Source organism: Malus domestica, chromosome 17 (genome assembly GCF_042453785.1).
Source record: "Malus domestica chromosome 17, GDT2T_hap1".
NCBI classification, from domain to species: Eukaryota; Viridiplantae; Streptophyta; class Magnoliopsida; order Rosales; family Rosaceae; genus Malus; species Malus domestica.
Genome location: NC_091677.1, coordinates 13,430,885 through 13,447,162, shown reverse-complemented (window position 1 = coordinate 13,447,162; position 16,278 = coordinate 13,430,885). Strand labels below are relative to the sequence as shown.

The 16,278-nt window shown below is 37.3% G+C and overlaps 1 protein-coding gene across 1 annotated transcript; it reads right to left on the bottom strand.

The window, feature by feature from the left end:
• Positions 1-3,440: 3,440 nt before the first annotated feature.
• On the bottom strand, positions 3,441-6,210 carry LOC103405221 (large ribosomal subunit protein uL30y). Its single transcript, XM_008344197.4, has 7 exons — positions 6,086-6,210; positions 5,018-5,196; positions 4,729-4,826; positions 4,585-4,642; positions 4,125-4,204; positions 3,928-4,030; positions 3,441-3,847 (listed from the first exon to the last, which is right to left on the bottom strand). Exons 2-7 carry the CDS (start codon positions 5,192-5,194, stop codon positions 3,632-3,634), a joined length of 732 nt encoding a protein of 243 aa, XP_008342419.3. The 5' UTR covers positions 5,195-5,196; positions 6,086-6,210; the 3' UTR covers positions 3,441-3,631.
• Between the last annotated feature and the right edge of the window lie 10,068 nt (positions 6,211-16,278).

The window sequence follows — 16,278 nt, the reverse complement described above, 5'->3', positions numbered from 1 at the left end:
CGTGTAAAAGCCTTTTTAGCAAATGTGCTCCCTAGAGAAGTAATCTCCAATGAACTCCTAATCAATGGATTGGACATTTCATATGTATTACATAACGACCATTGATATATGATAGTGACATTAGGAAGAAGAAGAAAAAGACCGCGTGACCCCCTGCCTAAGTTTTGGGAGACTTGGAACCGACTCAGTCTTTCATAATTCGTGGAACTTTCTACATCCTTCCTGGAAAATAACATATTAATTTACTTTCGGTGGTAGCGAGCTGTTCCCAGCAACACAAACAACCACCAACACGCAGAAGAAAACGAGCAGCATTTTCCCAGGAAAATATTAACTTTGCAAGCACAAACATTGACAGATTCCAAATGCTGGAACTATAGGTACATTATATACACACACGCACACACACACATACACACATACATACATATAGAGAGAGAGAGAGATTGTTAGAAAGATATAAAAAAAAAATGAGTGTATTATCGGTGTTTGATCTGCGAGAAAAGGTGGTGGGAAATAAAGGAGTAGCGGCAGCAGCAGCTTGCCCTTACTGCGGAGGGCCAGTTATGGGATGGGACTTTGAAGCTCACTTGCTCTTCTGTTTCATCCCCATTTCCCACAAAACCAAGAGGAAGTTCTACTGCACCATTTGCTCCGCTCGTCTTGTTCCTGCGGCCTCTTGATGTTTTGGGTTACAATTTTTCTACACAAAAAACATATGAAGTAATATATATTGTGTGTGAGTGTGTGTACGATTTTTTATTGTTATTTTATAGTGATTTCCCCTTAATTAGTTTGATAATGTAAACACTCTAGATATATGGCTCAATCCTGTGGAAGGAGGGCCTTTTGCTGGAAAGCATTGATACATGATAAATAATGGTTTATTGTAGCACTACAAAGATATATCCACCACTTGTTTTCAACTTAGAATATGGTTTGAGCAAAACATGAACTTCAAGGAGTTGTATAAGGTGGTCTCATTATGATAGATCTCACATTAGATTGGACGGGACCAAAATACAGGGAGTCCCATTATTAGGGAAGATCGACTAAACTATCAAATCGAGATTATAAATTTAGTTGGTAAAAAATATCATAACTTCAAGTGTTTAAAAAGTAGCAGAAGTGATCAATATCGTGTGCAAGCTCATTTTTCACATTCACTCAAAAAATTCACAGGATCATATCATTTTCTACGTCCATATACCCCGGAGGAGGTGCGTGGGTACTTGCCCTTGAGATTAGTTCAAGAATACGTGGAAAAGAGGAGAATGGATGGCACTGCTGTATAATGTACACATGTAATGAGTGTAACACACATTTAGGGGTATGATATCCACATACTCCTTTTTACTTCTCACATACCCTTTTAATTTTCGGCCGTTGGATTGGATGAAGTGAAGAAGATCAATGGACAGAAATTAAAAAGATGTGTGTGAGAAGTAAAAAGGGGTGTGGATAACACACCCCTACATTTAAGTTAAGGATGGCGCTAGGGAAACCACATTTCTAAATCAAATTTGCAAACAAAATAATGTGTCAGTAATAGGAAATAAGCACGTTAATCAATACTTAAGTAACAATTCAATAAGGATAAAGCTAGGGGGACCAAATTTCTAAACCAAATTTTGTAAACCAAACGATGTGGATGTTGATTATTAAATTATTACTTAAGTATTGGTTAACGTGCTTATTTTCTATTGGTGACACATCATTTGCTATGCAAATTTGGTTTAAAAATTTGGTTTCCCTAATATTACCCCTTAGTTGATGTATGGACAATGCTATGGAGACCAATTTTTAAGCCAAATTTGCAAATCAATGATGTGTCATTAATAGGAAATAAGCATATTAATCGATACTTAATCAAAAAACCAATAATAGTAACCACATCATTTGATTTATTCACAATTTGGTTTAAAATTCTGATCTCTCTAGTATTATCCTGTGTGTATTAATTAGGTGGTGGTGTATGAGTGCGGCAAATGAACAAGGTAATAGGGGTTTTAGGGTTTAGAAAGAACCAAGTTTGAGAATAAATATGGACATGATACCTTCCCTACAAGTAACAATTATAATTAAAAAAGGACCACAAGATTTGCCTAATTCCAAAGACAATTCACCAAGTCAAAGTCAATCTCTCTTAGACTACCCAGGAAACAATATTCTCACCCAATATATGTACCCTCCTCGCATCCTACCCAAAACCCCAAGGTCTCGAATTGGAATGGATAACTTTCAAAGTTCACAATTGAATGCAAAAGAGAAACGATTTTTCTTTTGAGAGGATTAAAAAGGAACTAGATATAAATAAAATTTTCCCTTCTAATCCTACCTTTCGGAAGATAACTGGAACAAGTTTTCTTGAGTAATCAATCTCATACCTTGAAAATTACATCTTATCCATTCAAATTCAATTATTTATCAAATGAGGGCCATGGACTAATTTAAGAAATTTGCAGGAACCATACAGCTACTGATAATCCCTCAACAGCAGCCGTAACTCTAGTGTTCCTTTAGGTATCGTTTGGTATACAGACGGGACGGGACGGAGCGGAGAATGAGCAAAGATGCTCTCGGATGGAAACAAGGAGGAAGAAGAAGGAGACGAAAAGGTTATAATTTTGTGTTCCACGAATGTGGAACGAGTCATTCCAGAGGGTGAGGTGGAACGAAAATTCACCCAAAATTCATCCCGTGGAACAGCGCGTTCCACCCGTTTTAGGCGCATAAAACGTGGGACGGAACGCCTCTTCCCATTTTGTTCCGTCCTGCCACACGTGCCAAACGATACCTTAAGGCCAAAACTACCTCAGAAGTTGCCGGCAATCGTTTTCTTTGCGAATATTTCCGATTTCTAACCAATAAGAGGCAGATGCATAGGACATAAACGATGGAATTAGATCCGCTCCAAATCTCCTTATTGAGAATCTCGATGATCAATTAATACCAACTAATCATCAAATATCATGTGGCCATAACTTTTTTTTTTTTTTATATATTTTCAATAGTAAAACAACCTCATTTTACATGAAAAATATATATAAAAAAATAATAATATAACCACACAATTTTTGATAAATGGTTGGTGTAAGATCTAAGTCCACAAACAACCACATGCTTCACAGGAAATACATTTATTATATTCACAACAGTAACCAACAAATAATTTTTTTTTAACAAACGATATTATTTACAATTATGAGAGTGAAAAAGTGAACTAAGCCTCAAACTGAGCTAGCAGAAACTCTCAGCGGTGATAAATTTCACAAGAATACAAGGGCTCCATTCTTTTCATCTAATTCCTTTCCATTGTTTTATAACTTAATCTCGAAAAAGAAAATGGAGTGCAACACATCATATGAAGAAACTCCAGCCAAATTTCAACCTCAGTCGAAACAGACGTAAACAAGCAGGCAGCATCAAAAGCAAGACAATTATAAAAGGCAACAAAACTTTCTAGCATTACGTCTTAAAAAACAAGTGAATAATATATTTTCCGACAACAAAACAAGCCTTGAACCTTAAAGCAAAAACTCTGTTCAACATAAATAGAGGAGAAAGTATCAGATCCCCTCTAGTGACGAAAAACCCTCGAGTGACTGGAATAATAAAATACTGCATACAACTAATTCATTCTCCTGATAAGCTCGTTGATGTAGTTCTCACGGTTTCCGGCATCTCCTCCTTCAACGTAGTGGTTCCTCTTCTTCTTAAGACCACCCAGTGGTGCCTTCAGCTTAAATGGCCATAGAAAGTTATTGGCCTCCTTGAAATGAGGACCAACTGTCAAGATCTCGTGAATAAGATCTTCCGTGCAGATAATGCCATACTTGCCGAGAGCCTGTAACAATAGCACATGTTAGAAAGATGCAGCAATTACCGAGAAGCCATTACATACAGCACCAACAGTGAGGTACAAACCTCCTCAACAATGGCGTTGTCAGTCAAGGCAATCCTCTGCTTGTTTAGCTTCCCGTAGCCTCTCTTGTAGATCAATTCCTTGACGCTCTTCAAGTTGGGGTATCTGAAATCAGCAGAACTTAAATTAATCATACATTTTAGATAAATTTAAAGCTATAAAAATAAAGAAAAAAGGAAACAGAAAGATGTTCACACACCCGTAAGTAACATATGGCTCAACCCTGTGAAGCATATTGAGGGTGGCCTTGTTAACTTTCAGGAAGACTCCATTGAAGATCTGTTTCAGAAGATAAAACAAAATCAAATTTAAACATATACCCAATATGGGCACACCAACAACAATGAATGGAGGCAAGCAGATAAATACACGAGTATAAGAAAGTAAGAAATTCTAGATTAAAACTCTACTGCGTTTGAAGATATTATCAGCCATCTAATGAAACAACAAGCAGTTAAAGTGAAAGTTTTTCACTTGAGCAGTGAAACCATCAGACAAACAACAACAACAAAGCCTTTTCTCACTAAGTGGGGTCGCCTATATGAATCCTAGAATGCCATTGCGCTCCATTCTTTGTCAATAATACAAAAAGAAACTAACAGGATCTTAATACAAAGATAAATATTTCTTTCACTAGATCAACAGGTTAGGTGTGCTACCTGTCTTAGCCTCAAGAGTTGCAAAATCTTCTTGGTCTTTGGGTCAATGGCGTTGATACTGAAAATTAAAGAGATTAGGTATACGACAGAGAACACTTGTCGATAAGACTTCTGCTCCAATTTAGTTAAACACTCAGGACATACCCACGGATACGAATAATGAACAAGAGTTTAGCCTCTGGGTCAACATAAAATCCACCTTTCAACTTAGCTTCACGCTTCAACTGAATCAACTCTTTCTCCTACACAAAGGAAACAAAACAACGTTAACAGTGAATAATCAGGCCGATAAACAGAAATGCAACAGATGAATTAAAATGAACCCCATGAAAATTGACAACATTTACCTGCTGCTCATGTGAATAATCAGGCTGATAAACAGAAATGCAACAGATGAATTAAAATGAACCCCATGAAAATTGACAACATTTACCTGCTGCTCATACTCCTCAGAATACTGCTTTGCTCTGTTGTAAATGAGTTTCCGGTTCTCAGCCTTCTTCTTGTTGGCAGCAACACGCTCCTGTTCCTTGGCCAAGGCCCATTCCTCTTCCCTCTTCCTCTTTTTCAACACGGACTCTGGAACCACAACCTTGACTTCTTCACCCATCTCTACAACATTACAAAGTGAAGAACATTTAGAGGACAAGTACATTCAACAAACACCAACTTTAACAGATAGTTGAAAATGGCAACCTAAGTAATATCTTCTCAAGAAATTATTCATGTCACGCACAAAGACAGAGCTTATCCAGATAAAATGAAGACAACAAATTAGGAGTTCTACTTCATTTCAATAGAGCAATGGTAAATTTAAAAACATAAAGTTCAGAAAATTTGAAACACGTTCCAACACTATACAAGGACAGATTTAGGACTTATAATGGCAATAAGAAACACCATGAATGAAAACATAAAAAGCGCAATAGAAAGAAATTAACACAACCGATTCCAAACCAATAACAATGATACAGTAAAACCAATTTTCCCATATCACATTAACAACACTGACTACAATCGGATAACATAAACATACAAGACTAAAAAAAACCCATTCCAAATTTTCCAACTTTTTACAAGTAACAGTGAAAAATCAAGCTGAAACCCAAAGAAACGAAAACATGTACACAACAATCCCCGACTCTATCAAAACATGCATGTTAAGAAAACAAAGACTGAAAAAGCAACGAATTTCTTTAAATAATGAGACAAAAATGAGCTACCCAAACAAAACAAAACGTTATTCATCCAAAGTGATCCCTTTCCCGGCAACCAAACAGAGATAATCATACTAAAATGCTATCCTAGTGCTCCATTTTCTCGGAAAACAAACAGAAACACAACCCAGCAAACAAATAAAAGTATCCCAGACGGATAAATCAATCCAAATTACGAAAACAATCAAACAGCTCGTTCGATGCTCGAAATTTACAGATAAAATTACAGGAAATGGAAATGCAAATGAATCTGTAGTTGGAAACGGATCTGAAAGATTACTCACCGAGTTGTTGCCGCTGTGTCTTGGGGAACAACGAACCAGGGTTAGGGGTTTCTCGGCGGACTTACTAAGAAGATGTAGGGTTTTATCTTCTATATATATATACACACGAAGCCAGAAGGCCAAATAGGTAAACATACTAAAACTCCTAAAATGCCCTTTTGTTTTCTTCCCAATCAAAACTCAAAAAATTCATAAAACAAGGTAAACTGGTAGAAATAAATAACTGCACGAAAATTGTATTGAGCAAATGCCAAAAAAAAAAAAAACAAAACAAAACAAAAAAAAATTTAATAAAAAAACGAAAATTAAAAAAAAAATTGAAAAAGAAAACCAAAAAGTCCCTAATGGAATAAAATGCTAACCCTCACAAACACTATGGATAAACTGCTAAGCAATGAGCAATTTTCTCCATGATACCATCTTCAAATAAAACTTAAAATATAGGCTTAAATATTAAAATGGTTCATGTGTTTTAGTCATTGGGCCAATTTAGTCTATGTGTTTTCAATTTGGCCAATTTGGTCATTGTGTTGATCTCTATTAGCCAATTAAGGACATCTCCATCTAATTTCTGTAAAAAAGATTATAAATTATTATAAACTTATTTATAAAATTATAATTTATTTGATTTAAAATATTTTAAAATGAAATAAAATTAAAAATTAAAAGAAAAATTATTCTCCTCCCAACTCTTCGAACCCCTTTCTAACATTACTCCCTCTCTTTTCTATGTCACAACCTTAATCATTTTTCAGATTTGAAGTATTATTTCTTAAATGTGTTATTTCTCATTGATTTGCATTTTTTTGTAAAGAGAAAAGATAATTATTTGTCATATGATTTTTCTTATGGATTAATTAAAGGAGATTGAATGAAATGTCCTTAATTGGCTAACAAAGACAAATACGAGGACTAAATTAGCCAAATCGAAAACACGGGGACTAAATTCGCCATATGGCTACAACACAAGGACCATTTTGACATTTCAGCAAAAAAAATATAAGCTTTAAACCCCCCAAACCATCTCCAACATTTAGGCTAAAATAAGCCATGGGTAGAAAAATATATTTCTGGGCTGGATTCCCTCATGATTTAAGACTAGCTTAAATTATTCTGGACCCATCAAACTGTAATATTTCAAACATTTTTTGTTTTTTACTTATAATCTAACGGCTATGATTAAATGAGATTAAATCTAATGGTAAAAAAAAATATTGACGGCCCAAAATTAAATCTAACATCTAAAATTATTTAAGAAAATTATTTAAATAAAATTTAACTTAAAACTTTATAAATGTTGTAGGCCTATTTGACTGAACTGTATTTAGGACTAGAGAGGGAGAGAAACCGGCGACACGAGAGAGAGAAGAGAAAGATTTTGTGAGGTGTGTGTTGTATCACTCTATTGTGCCTTCATTTATAGTAGTAGGATAGGTTAAATCCTTATCCTAATAGGATTACAACTCTAATAGGATATTAACTACTAAAGGGAATATTCCAAGATATCCCTAGATACACTAGGATTTACATAAGTACATTCCTATTCTAAATATGACTCCAACACTCCCCCTTAAGTGTGGAAATACTCAAACAAAACATCACATCAAATCTTCAGCAGATAATGTAGAACAGTTGATGAAATCGGCGACACAACGGGCGAATGCGAGTCTCAAATATGCATTGATAGTAAAACTCACAAAATCTCGCTATGGTAAAACCTAAGGTAGATGAAAACCCATAGATTAAGGAGAAAAGTGAGAAGTATGCATAATGTTTAAAACAAAAGTCAAACAGGACGAAAGTAATGAACTCAATGGAGTATGATCATCCTAGGATGGGTGCCTCATCAAAACCTCGTTAGGTAGCAAAAACCCAGTGGGAAAAATGCTCCTAATCATAGGAAAAATAGTACATAAAGATCAAGTGAGTATGCTTCAGGATACTCCTCCTGAGTGAGACATAACTTTCAAATAAGAGAACTACAAGCAATTCAACTTAAATAATTTACGCATATCGATTCCTTGGACAAGCTTCTGAAAAGTAGACTTAGGCAATAACTTGGTAAAGAGATCGGCCAGGTTGTCCTGGGAACAGATTTGCTTGACTTCAATGTTCTGATAATGTTGTTGCTGGTGAGAATAAAAGAACTTTGGCGCTATGTGCTTGGTATTGTCTCCCTTGATGTATCTCTTCTTTAACTGCTCGATACATGCTGCATTGTCTTCAAAGATCGTCATAGAAAGGTCAACGATGGTAGTAAAACCACTAGTGCTTCAAATATGTTCCATAACTGCTCTCAACCAAAAGCACTCACGCGATGCTTCATGCGAGGCGAGGATCTGAGCATGGTTCGAAGAAGTTGCAACTAGCGTTTGCTTAGCAGACCTCCAAGATATATCGGTGTCTTTAATGGTAAAGACATAGCTCATTTGAGAAAGTGCCTTATATGGGTCAGACAAATAACCAGCATATGCGTAACAAACAAGGCGGGAATCAAACCGATGACCAAGAGGGCTGCGGTTCCTCTAGAGGATTCGTGGGCGTAGAACAAACCCAAATCCATCGTACCCTTGAAATAGCGAAAAATGTCTTTAACACCATTTCAATGTTTGCATGTGGGCGCATTGCTGTATCTAGCCAAAAGATTAACAGCGAAGGAGATGTCAGGTCTAGTGCATTGAACCAAATACAATAAAGCACCAATTGCATTTAGGTATGGAACTTCAGGCTCCAAAATCTCTTCCTCATCCTCCTTGGGACGGAAGAGATCTCGTTTAGCATCTAGAGTCTAAACGACCATAGGAGTACTCGAAGTCTTCGCTTTATCCTCATTAAAACGTTGTAACACCTTTTGGGTGTAGTTCGATTGATGTACTAGGATTCCATCTGAACAATGCTCGATCTCCAGGGTGAGACAATATAGAGTTTTTCTAAGATCTTTCTTCTCATTACACTTTCTTACGAAAATCCACTTGTATCCCACAGGCTTCACATATAATGGAGTAGGGTTTACAGGCCTAAACACCTTATGTTTTGCAAGTGAACCGAGTTTGACATGGATTGCTTCTTTCCAGTTTGACCAATCAGTTTTACGTCGGCATTCATTAACGGGACGTGGTTCAATGTCATCGCTAAGCATGATGTCAGTAGCTACAGTGTACTCAAATACATCGTCGACGATGATCTCATTCTGATTCCAAACCTTATCCAATATTGCGTAATGGATCGAAATCTCGTAATTCTCAGGAGGTTAGGTTGTCTTATCTAAGACATCACCATAATCTAGAATAACCTCATACGTTGGAACAGATGAGTGAGCGATGGTCGAATTCAAACTAAGGTCACTAGTTTGTGAATCCTTTGAACCAGGGGGTCTGCTACGGTTCAGGGTATAAGTAAATGATTGGCTAGCTACCAATGTACTGGGCCGTGTGTAAAGTGCGGCCACCCCATCCTCGAGGATGGTTTGAGCTTCCCAGGCGGTATTACGGCGTATTCTTGGTACGTCGATCCTTGTAGGTGCATTTGCAGCGGGTATATATGATTTTGTCACCTTTGCTAGATCAGTAAAAGCATCCGACATGCTTTGAGCAATGTTCTGATGAACTAAAATACATCGCACTTCAGTTTCAAACTGGGCAGTGCGAGGATCTAAATGAGACATAGTGGGAGCATACCACGACAATTCACGGCGTTTTACAGGAACATTAGCATGCTTATCTCCCCTATCGACGGGAAAACTGTCTCATCAAAGTGACAATCCGCAAAATGTGTGGTAGAAAGATCTCATGTCAAGGGCTCTAAATAGCAAATAATTGATGGTGAATCATAACCAACATAGATTCTCATTCTTCTCTGAATACTCATTTTGGTATGTAGTGACGGCGCTATTGACACATAGATTGTGCACCCAAACACACGTAAATGCGAGATGTCAGACTCGTATCTTGTAACCAACTATAACAGTAAATGAGGTTAGGTAGCGGTGGGCCTCAGGTGAATCAACATAGTTGTTTGCAATATTGCATAACCTTAGGTAGATACCGGCAGTTTGGTTCACATAACCAAAGTCCTAGCTATCAATTAAACGTGATTTATGAAAGCTTCTGCTAGGTCGATTTGGGTGTGAACATGGGGTACAAGATGTTTGACTTCAATCCCAACTGACATGCAATTGTTGTCAAAAGTCTGTGATGTAAACTTTTCAGCATTATCTAGTCGAATCGACTTGATCGGATAATCAGGGTTGTGAACACTAAGCTTAATAATTTGTGCTAGGAGTTTCACAAATGCAACATTGCGTATGGACAATAAGCAGACATGTGACTAACGGGTCGATACATCAACTAACACCATAAAGTATCTAAATGGGTTGAATAGATCCATAAATATCCCCTTGAATCCTTTGAAGAAACTTAGGAGGGTTGTGAATAATCTTTGTAGGGTTGAGTATTCAACTTCCCTAAAGAACAAGCTTTGCATGGTGGGAATCCAACGTATGGAGGTAAATGATGCCCATGTGATGATTTGAGGATACGGCTCATCATGTCACATCCGGGATGTCCCATACGATCATGCCAAAATAACAAAGTGCCCTAGAACCCGAGCTCAGGGCCAGCCACATGGTGGGTCTTTATGCCGCGAATGGTTGTGATGTACAATTCACTCGGGAGACGTTCCAACTTCTCGTGAATATGCTTCTGGGCATACTCCTAAAAAGTGATACAAAGAAATTCAGAACCATTATCTTCAGTAGTTTCAACATGATATTGATTATCTCGAATGTCTCTAAAACTCAGCAACGTTCTTCTGGAACATGGAGAATAGATGACATCTTTAATGGTTAAGACAGTACCATTAGATAACATTATATGAGCCTTTCTGTATCCTTCAATCAGGTTGGATGAGCCTAAGAGGGTTGTCATAGGTGCTTTCTTAGGTACGAAGTTAGTAAAATAGTGTCCCTCACGCAATATGGTATGCGTAGTAGCACTATCAGCCAAACAATTAACTTCCCCACTAGTCATACCTAGAAATAAATTAATTGAATTAGTCACATGCATAAATATAATTTCATTCATTCAATTAATCAATCGATAAATAATATCCATAATTCAAAACAAACCAAAACCAAACTAATTATTTCAAAGACTTAGAAAAATTGTCCAAAAATTAAACAATAAACCTAAAAAATTGGGGGGGTTCAGCCACTCCTAGTGGCTGCCACTAGGGGTAAAAACGCCCTAAAAATATGTCTACAAGAATAAAACTTATTCATCCATAAAAGTTGACGCCTCCTAAAAATCTGATATCTCCATAGATGTAGTAGCATTTTCGGGATGTTCCACATGGGCAAAGTTAGACTCACGACGGGAATGATACTTAGTGATAGCTTCGAGGGTAGCTTTGCATACGCGTGACCAATGATCATTTGATCCACAACGGTAACACATGTCCATTTCAGTGAAAGCCGATTGAACGGTAGCTTTTCCCTTATTCTTGAAGTTTGGGGCCTTAGGTGCAAGGGGTTGGCTCTTCTGGGTTAAATATCCTCCTTTGGGTGGGCCTTGGCTCTATTGACTTGGGGTTGTGGGTGGGCTTGCTGCCCATTACCATGGCCATGACGATGTTTTCGTTGTTTATGGTTGCTATAATTGGTCGCATGCGCTTCAAGTACAGCGTTCGAGCTAGTGGGTCAAGCTTGATGATTTTTCATCAAAAGTTGGTTTTGCTTTTTAGCGAAAAGTAAAACAGATATCAAATCCGAAAAATTTGGTAAACTTATGTGCCCTATATTGTTGATGCAAGACAATATTGGTGGCATGGAAGGTTGAATAGGTTTTTTCCAAGAGATCTGCATTTGTTAAGTCCACTTTACAGAAACTAAGCAGTGCTCGGATTCTACAAACTTCATAGTTATATTCATTCACGGACTTAAAGTCTTGGAAGCGTAGATGCTACCAATCGTGTCTTGCTTAGGGAAAGTAAATGTCTTTCTGGTGATCAAAACGATCGACCAGAGCATGACACACCCCGACATGGAATGTCCACTTGGACTCCGAATCGAGCTATGCTTGCCGACACCCGGAGGGTGACTAAGCCATAAAGTGTATTGATGTGGAAAATGTGAATAAATTTAAACTTAAAAGTACCTAAATGTAATAGTGCGCCTATGAGCAGGAATGAAGCTATTTCACATGTGATGTCAGAACATAAGTAAAGTACAGTAAAGTAAGATGAGAATTATACCACCGAAGGTAACCACCTATACTGAGATTTGCTAAGAATCATCGTCGACACAAAAGCGCAGCTACTAAACTTGGAGGGGCGAAAAACAAGGGTGAGTGGGCCTAAAAATAAAGTCTTATAAAAACCTTTTTGAAAACATTATAACCCCTCGGTGTAAAACAAGTGTAGTTTAAAAAATATACATACTACGTATAGTAAGAAAATGCTTACCGTAGCTTGTAATATCTCAAGAATTCAATACGGCACAATATTTAGTAAGTAGACACATGACATCCATAATCACACAATCTCGCATAAGCAAACATATCGTATTGAGTGCTCATCGACACATGTTGACACGCGAGTTCATGTAGAGATATTTTGACATGAGTATGACTGGGTGCAACAATGATATACGATTTAGTACTATAATCACGTGAAGACTGGCGTTATGCGCAGCACATACGAGTCCTAATTACCTATAGCAATCTAGGACAGGATTGGTACCTACAATGGATCCAAAGGGAGCGTACGATGTGATGTGCACATACACGTAAAAGATTGGTCCTGGCCCCAGCGAGTACTAACACCGATGCAGCAAATAATGAGCAAATAACATAAATATAGTTGTGCTACAGTAATTTGATAATTCACATCGACATAATAGTAATAAATAAAATATTAATCATAGCCGTAATGAAAACCCCATAAAAGTACGCATACCTGTGCATCCTATAAGATTTATGATAATTTCGTAATTTTTCGTTATTTCGCTAATTCTTATAAGCATTAGTCTAATCTAAGCATGCATAGGGAATTCTTTTTTAAATGTATAAATGGAAACTAAATAATTATATAATATTTAAAAGCAAAGACCCACTCACAGTTACTTTCGAGGTCACGGCTGTTTGAACTAGGCGAGCTGGAGTCTCCGATAGTAATCGCACCTATGCATAATATTGAGACCCATTATTTAAACTCAATTAAAACATTTGAATTTGGAGAAATGGACGATGGATTCAAAATCAACGTGTCGAAATTTGCTAAGGAGGGTCCCGAGCAATTTTCGTAAAAAGTAAACGAAAAGTCAACGGTTAACCCTAAAAAGTCAACCAAGACGCCCTGATGGTCAACTATGTTAAAACTTTGGAATTTCACTAAATGGATGTCAAAAAGGGACTCAGGACGTCGAAATTAGCCTAGGAGGATTCCTGAGAAAATTCCGAAAAACTCAACCTAGAATATTCCAAAGAATATTCCCAAAATATTCCAAACCCATTTTGGAACTGGGCTGGGCTAGAACATTGGCCCAAAGGTTTGGGCTGGTTGGGCTAAGGATTTGGGCCAAATAATTTGGACTGGGCTTTAGGCCTAAAACCTTTTTTTTCTTTTTCTTTTTCTTCTCTTTCTCCGGCCAGTTGCTGCTGCAACCGCTGGTATTCTACCCAGTTTTGACCACTCCAAAACTCCACTAAACCTAGCCTTCCAATATATCAACTCGAATCTCAGAAGACAAGGAATCAAAATATACCTTTGGTTTCCTGGACCATGGTCGAAAAACGACTCAAAAGCCACTGGAAAATCTGGGAAGTTCGTCCCTGTGTGTTTTTGAGTTCCCAGCTTCACCAAGATGATATTCAGGGTTAATTAGGATTAGATCGAGCTATAAGAAAGGTTTGAGGAGTCTCGAAGCTTACCTTGGTCGTGGATGGAGGAAACTCGTCGGAAAATCAAACCAACACAAATCCCTCCTTAGTCCGTGCCTGTCCAAAGAGTTCATATCGAGAGTGAGGGAGAGGGAGTGAGGGAACAAGAAGTTGAGAGTTTAAAGAGTGAAATGAGGAGGGAAAATGATATGTGGCAACAATTGAGTAGAGGGTCGAAAAAAAAATGAGAGAGAGAATGACCAATAGGAGAAGGGTTGGGAGGATGGTAAACACAGAAGAGAGGGAGAAATGGGGTATGGGCTCCACGTGGCACACATCCCAAGGCCAAAAGACAAATCCAAATTATCTCCCATAAACGTGAAATTACTAAAACACCCTTTACGATTGTAGTTCAGTAAAATTTTAACCATAGCTTTGATTTCGATTCCACTTGCACCTACACGTTCATAGTGACGAGCACTATGAGGATACGTTAAAAGAATGTTTCATACATCTCACAATGCACTGGTCAACGAAAGTCAACACCCTCGCTTCTAGGGGCATTTTGGTCAATTCACTCATTTAAAATTAATAAAATCGTAAAATTAGGGATGGGTCGTCACAATCCACCCACCTTAAAAAAATTCCATCCCTGAAATTTGAAATCATTTGCTATACATAATATACTCAAAGAGATAGGAAGAAAGTATATATAAGGAAAAAATCAATCTTAGGTGGTTGCATGAAAGGGAATGCCATTCCGTCGTGATCGGATTGCAATGATTCCACTTTCATGCCTCCAAACTCAAACGAAGCTTCACGTGGAAAACCATCCACCTTGCTCCCGATATGTCATAACCAGGATGAGTCGATTGAGCACTTATTGTTATTATGCCCCTGGTGGAACCCATCTGGTTTGGTGGTGCTCTTAATCTCCAGATTGTGAGGAGTAAGGTTTCGAGCCGGTTGGAGTGGATACTGTCTGCTTCAAATATGCATGGCGGTCTTAATGATGATAGGTTGTCCCTCATTTAGTATGTTGCCTTTACGTGTTGGCACATATGGAAAGCCAGGTGCAATCTATTGTACGATAATAGTTAAATCAACCTTACGTAGGTAATATGTGCTATCTCCATCTGGCTGGAGCTTTTTTCAATGCAGTTAGAATGACTCAGGAGCTCCTTGTTCTTCGAATGGAAGCTATTCATGCGTCCAGATGGGCTTCTCCTCCCATGCTATTCACAAAAATCAATGTGGATGCCAGCTGGTCTGTGTTGACGTGCGCTGGTTTTGTTGGCATTATTCTGCAGAATGCTATCAGAATTTAAATATTTTTTAGATTAAAATGTTCATAAAACTAAATTAGGATGATCTACATAAATTTTATTTTCAAAAAAGTTACCAAAAAGAAAAAATATTAGGCTTAAATCATTATTTAGTAATCTTAGGCTAAAATTTTGAGTCATAAGGGTTGGAGGAGAAAAACAGTTTATGGGTAATGGCTTAAAATTTTCTGGCTTAAATTCTTAAGCTTTATCCCCTATGGTTGGAGATGGTCTAATGGAATCCCATGAGTTGAGTTTGGTGGGAGGTTCAACCGCATTTACCCACATACCACCAGTATTTATAGATGAATAATAATCAGAAGAAGGCCAATTTTCATTTTCAAGAGTTCAATGTGTAGTTTTAGTTCATTCTAAATAGAAAAAAGATCGATAAAATCATTGAAAGAAATTGGTGAAGATCAGATCTTTCGAACAAATACTTCTCCAAAAGCGAAAACTCCATCAATTTAGTAATTAATATTTTCAATTATCGTTCTCTTTTAATTTTTGTAATTCAAAGTTTTCGAAACTACGAATTTGGAATTTGTTTATTAAATTGTGTTTTCTGAAGTTTAACTTCTTGGCTAGATTCGAAAGTTCAAATCAACTTCTGGCCTACTAACCTTGATCGAGGGGCAGGGGATGAAGAAAATGGCGGCTAATAAGCTCTGACTCTCGAAATTATTTTTCTTCTGCCTCTCAAGCCCGTAGAGATGTATAACCAAAGTTTCTTGATTTAAAAAAAAAAAGAAAAAAAAGAAAAAAAAAAGTAGAGGCATATAGAAATGCGTACAGTGTCTATGATGTACATATTTTTCTAAGGGGATGAAGAAAATGGTGGCTAATAAGCTCTAACTCTCGAAATTATTTTTCTTCAGCCTCTCAAGCCCGTAGAGATGTATAACCAAAGTTTCTTGATTTACAAAAAAAAAAAAAAAAAAAAAAAAAAAAAAAAGTAGAGGTATATAGAAATGTGTACAGTGTCTACGATGTA